General features: G+C 48.8%; 1 protein-coding gene across 2 annotated transcripts; it reads left to right on the forward strand.

Moving 5' to 3' along the window:
* Positions 1–4,105: 4,105 nt before the first annotated feature.
* On the forward strand, positions 4,106–9,257 carry LOC123443840 (inactive protein kinase SELMODRAFT_444075). Of its 2 annotated transcripts, none has more exons than XM_045120368.1 (10): positions 4,106–4,353; positions 5,238–5,486; positions 5,770–5,909; positions 6,092–6,186; positions 6,280–7,292; positions 7,483–7,646; positions 7,989–8,065; positions 8,137–8,290; positions 8,546–8,695; positions 8,799–9,257. In XM_045120368.1, exons 2-10 carry the CDS (start codon positions 5,258–5,260, stop codon positions 9,030–9,032), a joined length of 2,256 nt encoding a protein of 751 aa, XP_044976303.1. In that variant the 5' UTR covers positions 4,106–4,353; positions 5,238–5,257; the 3' UTR covers positions 9,033–9,257. The 2 variants fall into 2 exon arrangements, with proteins under 2 accessions (XP_044976303.1, XP_044976304.1); XM_045120369.1 differs by having other exon boundaries at positions 4,108–4,353; positions 8,143–8,290.
* Positions 9,258–9,569: the final 312 nt, after the last annotated feature.

Raw genomic sequence — 9,569 nt, forward strand, 5'->3', positions numbered from 1 at the left:
CGGGGGACGGTAGGCCCAAATATCACATGGTGAAGTGGGACAATATCTGCTTGCCGAAGGATCGAGGGGGCTTGGGCATACCTGCATCCCGCCGCATGAACATTGCTCTTATGTTGCGCTGGGTGTGGCGGATTCTTCTGGGCGATGGGGGTCTGTGGCTACAATTGATCGAGGCCAAATACCTTCAGGGTAGACCCCTATTGGCCTACTCTCTCGCGACCGGGTCGTAGTTCTGGAAATCTATTCAAGGCATCAAGGATGATATTAGGCTGGGCCTTTGGATCTCGGTGGGCAATGGGGCTGGGACCCAGTTTTGGTTAGACCCATGGCTAGATGGTGAACTGCTTCGCCTGCGATTCCCAAGGCTCTTTGCTATTTGCGGAGACCCTGCCGCACTCGTCTCCACGACCGCTCGGGAGGACGGATGGCATGTTGTGTTCCGCCGCCCCCTCGGTCCAGCCGAGGTCCATGAGTGGGAAGTCTTGCAGGAAATGGTGCCACTCCCAGTTTCGTCGGGTAGAGATTCTGTGTCTTGGGGTCTTTCTCCTTCGGGAGAATTCTCCGTTAGCTCGGCATATTTGGCTCTGTGTAGGGTGCCGGTCCTTCTGTGGTTATCCCCACTTTGGAAGGCTCTGTTGCCCTTGAAGATTAAGATCTTCGTCTGGCAGCTTCTCCGTGACCGCCTGCCTTTAGGGACCGATGTGCTGAAACGCCACGGTCCGGGTAACGGCATCTGTCCCCTGTGCCACGTCCCGGAGACTAGAACCCACATTCTATTCTCCTGCGTTGCGCTTAAGCCCTTTGGTGCTTTGTGCGTGAGGCTCTGGGACCTGAGTGGGAGGCCCATGACCTGGCATAATTTCTGCAAGTAAGGGCCACCCAGGCTGGTCGTAAGCGTCGTCTGTTCTGGCTGGTTTTCGCAGCTCTAACATGGACTCTTTGGACGACTCGCAATAAGATGGTGATTGAGCGGGTGTTTCAGCGACATGCATCTGACTCGTTCTTCAAATTCCTTGCCTTCTTGCAGCATTGTCATCCGCTCGTTAGGTCCCGAGACCGCGACCGACTTCAAGGCTACCTGGACGCGTTGCTGATGTCCGCCCGGCGGCTCTCCCACCGTCCCCATGATGCTTAGCTTGCTCCTTGTTGGTATTTTCTGTTTTCTTTTTCCTTTCCTTGGGTGTGACTGTGTTGTTGCCCCAACGCTCTTTTGGATTATCACTGTGTTGGGTTGTGGTTGTATGAATGCTGGTTCTTATGCGTTATATATAAAGCGGGGCGAAAGCCTGTTTCAAGAATGTAGAGTGAGTATTTTTTTTAAATGATAGTCAGTACAGTTTTGTTGTTGTTGTTGAGATGAGTGAGTATTTGTTGTTGATGTTGTATTGGACAGATGGCTCTTGAGTGTTCGGTTTGGTGGGGACACACGTTATACGTTTAGTGTGTAAAGTAGTGTTACAAGAGAGACAAGAGCAAACCTATCATGATCCATGATTCAATGTGGACGGTTAACTCCACGTACCTACGAACCTACTACAGATGGGGGGGCACTGAATTGTCTCCGAGCATACTACCACTTGGCTAGGGACATCGGCGTTACTCCCTCCCTTCCTAAATACTCCGTATAAGACATTTTAAAGATTACACTATGGACTAGATACGGAGCAAAATGAGTGAATCTACATACTAAAATATGACTACATACATTCGTATGTAGTTCATAGTGTAATTTTTAAAAGATCTTATATTTAGAAACGGAGGGAGTACATTCTAAAGTACAGCCGGAGCTCATCATATTTTATTGTACATATATGTAGTACACACTAACACACGCTGAGACACAGGTCGATAATTGGATTGTTGGGACGTTACGTACATAGCCAAACAGTTGGTTGCACTCATCATCTCTTGCTAGTTGCTACACGGCTCTCTGCATGCTCACTTAGATATAACATCGGTTTTGCTAAACCACATTCAAAATGCGCCCCAAGTACGTGTAATATGCTATAATTTTCTTGTCACCTCTTATTATTAGTTTTATTAGAGGGATCCCGTATATACCGGTCTCAAATGCCCGGCCAAACGGTCTCTAGTCAATGACCGATCACAAAAACACAACTCAACCGATCATTCATGTCTGTCTTAAACGTCCGGACTCACCAACACTTTCTTACATTCATTTTAAATATGAGGATGATATGAAGGTTCGTGGACGTGCCTGGTACGTCCAATCAGTCCGTTACGTAGGACGCGACCCCACCTCACATCACCTTTTCTTTTTTCTTATTCATTCTTTATTTTCTTTTCCACCAATCATATCCAATTGATCTCATATATGAAAAATTATATAAAAAATACGGCTGCACATAAAAAATATGGGTTTAATACAAACGCTCCCGATCCTTGATCAGACATGCCCGCTATCGTATAAGGATCATATTTGCTAAGAGCATCTACAATCGGATCCCTCAAACCCTTCTCAAACGCCCAGTCAGGGCGCCCGGTCGTTGTCCGATCACAAAAATTTGACCCAGACCGGCCTCTCAAACGTCCTCAAACGCTCGGGCTGACCGGCACCATCCATTTTCAGCCCAAATATGAGACGGATATGGGGAGCCCGGGCGCACCCGGGCACGCATGCCTGGCCCGCAGTGGCCCATGCTGGCCCACATCTACCCAACATATATTCGTCCCCATCCGCTCGCGGACCAAACCCTAGCAACTTCACTCCATTCCCCTCCACCCCCTCCACTCCTATCAGCCATCCAAGCTCACACCCGGCATGGCGGGCAGTGAATTCGAGTCCTTCAACTCTAGATCCGTCGACCATGAGCTCGTCCAACGCGGTCCCGAGGAGGAGATGGCCGTCCGGCTTGCGCTCCACCGCTCCTGGGAGGCGGCCACACGACGACAGCGCTCGGACTCGCAACGCCTGGAATCCATTGCTTCCGCACAACCGATGCTTGGATCCGGCGTTGTTGCCTCACCGGAGGCGGTGCGGTCCGCGTGGCACCCAAACATCGTGGCGGAAGCGCAACCCCTCTGTTGGCGCGTCGATCACGAAGCATGGCCGACCTCGGCCGTTGTCATGGCGCGACGTGCTCGTTGGGCGAGGCAGCGGGCACAGGATGCGGCGGAGACCCTCGCGACAGCGGATGTTGGAGAGGCGGGGTCACACTCTCTGGCGCCCCGTATGCTGCACGGGTGCGGACGCCGCAACCGCGTCGTGATGGACATCGACTCTTTCGAGGAAGGATCCGTCATGGATCTCACGTAGACTGACATCGTCCGGGTTACGGGCTCCGACGACGAAGAATAAGGCATGGGAGATGGCGTGAGGTCGACTCTCGTGGACATGGGCACGCCGCAAGCAGACGAACTCTGTTTAGTATTAGGTTTACGTGCATGCAAAAATATGAATTTAAGATATCTAATTTAAGATGTGTAAATATAAACTGTATTATTTAAAACATGACCAGTCAATATCTACAAACACGTTCGGACACGTACGCGGGCGTTTGAGAGACCGGATTTGAAAGACCGGCTGTCTAATTCCAACTAGTTGTAGATGCTCGTAGCATCTTTTGGTGATAGTAACCATTGCTCTCACATCATATCATATCGGAATGGAAAGTACAGCACGTAATAAACACAAAAATACAGATAAGCTCCTATACAAGGTAGCCCCTACGCGTGGCTACGTCCATGGAAAGAAAAGCCTGTAAAAAGGCTGAGAAATTTTCCGCCAAACAGCAGCGAAAGTTCAGAAATGAGATCAACCCTGTAGGAAGGAGGAGATGGCGATGGCCCACCAGGACCATGTCAGCGCCCTCCTCGTGCACCGGGACCACGCCGGGGCCGTGCACTGCCTGACACTGTCGCATGGTCCCCACCTGGAAGCTGGGACCGCCTGCTCACGAGACAGCACCCTGAGCCGCATTTAATCCAGCGAGACCCCTCGGCCGTCCGATCCTGATCTGACGGCAGCCGACAGCGACCGATTTTTAAACGCGTTGCATTTGAGTGGCAAGCCCGTTAATGCGACCAAGCCTGGAGGGTAGAACGGGTAGCCTACTCGTCGACGGCGAGCGACGGTACCACTAGTAGGAACTGAAGCCTGAAGAGGTTAGCGTCACGCACAGCAATGGAGGTTTAATTGCTTGCGCTCCTTGGCTCTTTAATGGCCACCGCTGCCCGCCCCCGCTCCCACGCGTACGGCACTATCGCGCCCTAGGTTTCGCATCGTACCCAGGTCGTAGGAGGGGAGGCAGCGCGCGTGGCGGAGCTTCCTCTTCGTCGTCTTCACCGGCGGCTGGCCCGGACGGGCGGGGCGCTCCTCGTCTTCTCTTCTCGGTGCGTCTCTTCCTCCCATTTGATTGAGCCGTCGTTCTCGTTTTTGATACTAGCTTCGATTCGCGTCGGTTCAGATGCCCACCCCTGAATTCCGCCCTGGGATGGCGGGCAAGTTTCCCGGGTATTTATTTCAGGAAGAGTAGGTATTCGTTTGTGGAAGGCAATGCGAGTCAAATATCGCGTCGGAGATCTACTTGCATATGGAATGGGGAAATTTCTGTAGAAATTGACCCCATTTTGTCCCACTCGTGGCGGCCAATTTCGAGGCGGAGAGCGCGGCGAGATCTGTGCGAAGATTCGAACAATTTTTCAATGATTTGGGGATTCCTACGGCGTGCTGGGAATCGTGTAGGCTGGGAGGACGAGGCGTCACTGTGCAATCTGACCGGTTTGGCGCAGCGGGGAGGCGGAGGCGGGGTCACCTCGTCGTCTCATCCAAAGACAGCGAGAGCGAGCTGGAGCTGGGCTCTCTCCCCTTCCCCGTGTCCCTAGTCCGGATACAGTGGCGGCGAGGACATTCACAGGCGGCAGTGGCGCCCGCTCTGCGGCCAGCCATAAAGTGGGCGATCTTTCTCTCAATCCGCAGCAGCTTGGTCGTCGAGAATTCGGGACCCAGTTGAGGGGGAAAAGGCCGCCTCCTTTTTACTACCTTGCCGCCATCTTTACTGGTCTTTGGTTGCCTTTTGGTTCTGTGAACAGAGTTCGGTGTCCAACTCTGCTGGCGACTGTCAGTAGCTCCTCTTCCTATCTCATTTGCATTTAAACACTTGGGGCTGGTTGTTGCGTTGTTTGCACTAGGCATTACTACTCCTACTTGTTTGCTTCTTGGAGTTGGCCAGTACTTCCGTGGTTCAGCTGTTTAGAGAGAGCTTCTTGATTTGTAGGCATCGCTGGAGAGGAGGTGATGTCGAGCTATATCAAGCAGCAGCAGCAGCTGCTGTTGCAACAGAGGAAGGGGAAGGCCGTGGCCGACAAGGGCGCACCGGCTGCTGCCGCTGAGGAGAAGGTGGTGGTGGCGGTGCGTGCTGCCATTAGGGAGATCTCCAAGACAGCCATCGTCTGGGCTTTGACGCACGTCGTGCAGCCCGGCGGCAGCATCATACTCCTCGTTGTCATCCCGGCACAGAGCTCTGGTATTGTTTCCTTTCCTTTTCTTTCCTTTCCTTGCAATCCTATCCGTCCTTCGCAAATGCAGTTTTGTTCTACTGCTGTGATGTTTTTGGGGCTTAGCTATAATAGTGCATCCTATATGCACAGCTAAATGCATATATGGGTTGCCATCATTGGTTTCTAAAGTCTTCTGTTACCATGATCACTGAAGTTGCTGCACTTTGTCCAGTAGCTTCCACGAGTTCTGGGTTCAGTTTTGAATTTTGTGGCAGTGGCCTTTATGCACCACGGTTTCCCTCTTTTCAGGGAGGAAGTTCTGGGGCTTTCCTTTATTTGCGGGAGATTGCGCAAGTGGCCATAAGACCATGTTCGATCAGAAGTCCGATATCTCAGAGCTGTGTTCGCAAATGATGCTCAAACTTCATGATGTTTATGATGCAAGCAAGGTTTGTACATGCTTACGTACATGTTTTTTTTTGCGGTGGAAATGGAGCTTTATTGATAAAGTGACAGAATTACAATAGGTATCCAGCAGGCTAATCAGGATCACTGTTAATGCTTCTGTATATGTTTTCTTGACTCCTATCATACACTGCAATCTTTTTTATGACGGTTGTCATTTGTGCAGATAAATGTTAAGGTTAAGGTTGTTTCTGGATCTCCCCCTGGTGTTGTAGCTGCTGAATCTAAGCGAGCACAAGCAAGCTGGGTTGTGCTAGATAAGTAATGATCAACACTTACTACTGTAATTTTCATTTGTACGTTGAAGTATCTAGTGTTTTCTCTTTGCTTAGCTGTCCATGCTGCTGCTCTTAGGGAGTTGAAGCATGAAGAGAAGCGTTGCATGGAAGAGTTACAGTGCAACATTGTTGTCATGAAGCGTTCTCAGCCTAAAGTTCTCCGTCTGAATCTTATGGGATCTCCCGATAAAGAGTCCAAAGGATCCTGTTCACTTCCAGCAGTGTTGGATAGTTCTATTGGTAAAACACCAACTGATATAAAAGATCCGCGGAGTTCAGTTCGAGGACCAGCTGTAACACCAAATAGCAGCCCAGACTTAGAGACGCCTTTTGGAAGTACCGAAGCAGGAACATCCTCAGTCTCAAGTTCAGATCCAGGGACTTCCCCATTTTGTGCTTCTGAAACAACTGTTTCTCTAAAGAAAGAGGTACAAGCAACAAAGGATAAGATCCAGCATTCGGATGTCAATATTTCTGATACCGACAGTGAAATATTGAGCCCCTCAGCAACCTTCTCGCTTCAGCCATGGATGCTTGACATTCTACAGGGATCTGCATCCTCAAAACCACCACGTAAAACTCGCACCCCAACAGCAGATACTTTGCTTGAGAAGATCTCCAAGTTAGATCTTTTGCATGAAATAAGTTCTATGAGAAGCAGATCAGACTTAAACTTTAGAGGAAATGTCAGGGACGCTGTCTCGTTAGCCAGGAGCGCACCTCCTGGGCCGCCTCCGTTGTGTTCGATATGTCAGCACAAGGCTCCTGTTTTTGGGAAACCTCCTCGGTGGTTTAGTTACGCTGAACTTGAACTCGCAACCGGTGGTTTCTCCCAGGCAAATTTCCTGGCTGAAGGTGGATTTGGATCTGTTCATCGAGGCGTCCTTCCTGATGGCCAGGCAATTGCTGTCAAGCAACATAAGCTTGCTAGTTCCCAGGGCGATGTTGAATTTTGCTCAGAGGTGGAAGTTCTGAGTTGTGCACAACACCGTAATGTTGTAATGCTCATTGGTTTTTGTGTTGAGGAAAGGAGGCGTTTATTGGTTTATGAGTACATCTGCAATGGATCCTTGGACTCACACCTTTATGGTATGATTTTTCTCCCTCTCTTGCATGTATATATAGACGCATTTTCCAGTCTGCAGTCTCACTATTGCACTTAGTATTCATTACATGCATATTGTTGTTCTGCCTTTTACAAGTAGCGAGCAAAAGTTAGTGATATTGCGATAAATCTATGTTTGTTTAGCTGTTAAGCTGTTTGTGAAATATCTTTCAGGTCGCAGTAATAAAGAAACACTGGAATGGGCTGCTAGACAAAAGATTGCTGTTGGTGCTGCTCGAGGGTTGCGCTATCTACATGAGGAATGTAGAGTCGGCTGCATTATCCATCGGGACATGAGACCAAATAACATCCTTGTCACACATGACTTTGAACCTCTGGTATGGACTGCACTATTGGAATTTACTAATCGGCATTTGTCCTCTGGTATTGCATTGAATGTCTTTCCAGATATGATGTTAAATTTGTGTGCCTGATGCAAAGATGAAGTCATTCTGTATACTGAATTGGGTTGTCCTATCTTGTAACTACACTTTTCTAGACCATAATAGCGCCTTGTCTTGTGTAAATTTGATTGAATTGCAACAGTTTCTGTTTAACTTCCCCAGTATTATCTTACGGACATTTTTTTAATTATGCCAATATCCAGTCTTATATTATGCATGGCCACCAAGCATATAATTTCCTGACATGGTTGCATGTTTTCAATCATGTTCTGATAGGTTGGAGATTTTGGTCTAGCGCGATGGCAACCCGATGGAGACATGGGTGTTGAAACTAGAGTCATCGGCACATTTGGGTATGTACTGGAATTTCTAATAATTTGTCACCTTAAGCAATTTGGAGCACTCAGTGATTCTTAACGGCTAGTTGCAGTTATCTGGCACCAGAGTATGCGCAGAGTGGACAAATAACAGAGAAGGCCGATGTATACAGTTTTGGTGTTGTGTTGGTAGAACTTGTCACTGGGCGCAAGGCTGTTGACATTAACCGACCTAAGGGCCAGCAGTTTCTAACTGAATGGGTGAGTTTCTGTGTAAGATGACACGTTTTTTGCATAGTTAGCATGCTTAAGGTTGGTGTTAATGATATATTGTCTATGGCCTCCATCTTCTTGCAAGTTGTCACAGTTTTTGTTGCGAAAATCGCATCAAGATTTTTTGACTAATATAAAACTTATGCTCGAGGATTTCAGAATTGGCTACAATGCTAGCGCTGCTATGGCAAAATTGCGTGCACGGTGTGATTGGAGTATTAATGAAGTTTTTATGTATGATAGGCACGCCATCTCCTGGAGGATAATGCAGTGGACGAGCTCATAGACCCATGCTTGGGGGACCGGTACAGCGAAAATGAGGTCCGTTGCATGTTGCATGCCGCAAACCTGTGCATACGACGTGACCCTCATTCAAGGCCTCGCATGTCTCATGTTAGTTCTTTCTGGGCTCAACCTTGTGTAATTTTTGGTCTAAATGCCTGTTGGGAAACTAAATTTTGCCAACTTGTACCGTTTTCCCATATCTTTCTTTTAGGTTCTTCGCTTGCTTGAGGGTGACATGGTTGTTGACTCCGTCTCCGTTTCGGCCCCAAGTAGCGATTCTGCGAGCAGGAGCTGGCGAATGGTAAATGATCAGCAGCATTATCAGGACTACAGTAGCCCAGCCCGGCAAGATTCGCAGCGAGTGGCTGGAAGGAAACAACAACCTTATGACGCTTTGAGGGCTGCCTGGGACCGAGACAAGAAGAGCATCTCTAACCGATATTAGTGCTCTCTTCTTCCCTTGGCAACACAATTATGTATTATTCCCTCGCCCTTGCTCCCCTCCCCCTCTGCTTTTGAGTAATCCTAGGCCCAAAGCTTTTGCTGCTACCTTTGTCCTGGTGTATAGTAGGAATGTCAATAGGTTTACAAGTATATTGAGCTCTGAGTTAGCTCTTCTTTTGTGTATCAGCCGACAAATGTGACCTGAAATGACATCTAGTTGTGCGAAGATCTCAGTTGTGATAGCTATTGCAAAGTGATCGTCAGTCAGCGTGATGAGAATGGCAGCCATGCAGTGTGTACCGTTTACAGATCTCGATGTGGTGTCTGCGCTGCTGCGGCTGCTGGACTCTGGGTCCATTTCCCGCTATTTGTCAATCAATCATGGCGTTGTGTTGTTTTGCGGTACAGATAATCTGTATTTTTCTGTTCTTTTCCTTCGGGTGTGTGCTTATGATCAGTTGGTTCTCAGCAAGGTCACATGGCATGAATAGTTGCCTCACGCTGATCGGAGGACAGGAGAGGGGCCCTGAGCTGTTAT

This window comes from Hordeum vulgare, chromosome 3H (assembly GCF_904849725.1).
Source record: "Hordeum vulgare subsp. vulgare chromosome 3H, MorexV3_pseudomolecules_assembly, whole genome shotgun sequence".
In the NCBI taxonomy this organism is placed as follows: Eukaryota; Viridiplantae; Streptophyta; class Magnoliopsida; order Poales; family Poaceae; genus Hordeum; species Hordeum vulgare.

What these genes read in the sequence shown, in the direction of transcription:
- LOC123443840 (XM_045120368.1), top strand. Translation starts at nt 5,258, where the DNA reads ATGTCGAGCTATATCAAGCAGCAGCAGCAGCTGCTGTTGCAACAGAGG. An exon ending in CATCCCGGCACAGAGCTCTG is followed by an intron (nt 5,487 to 5,769) that starts GTATTGTTTCCT and finishes CCCTCTTTTCAG; the next exon opens with GGAGGAAGTTCTGGGGCTTT. An exon ending in CACATGACTTTGAACCTCTG is followed by an intron (nt 7,647 to 7,988) that starts GTATGGACTGCA and finishes ATGTTCTGATAG; the next exon opens with GTTGGAGATTTTGGTCTAGC.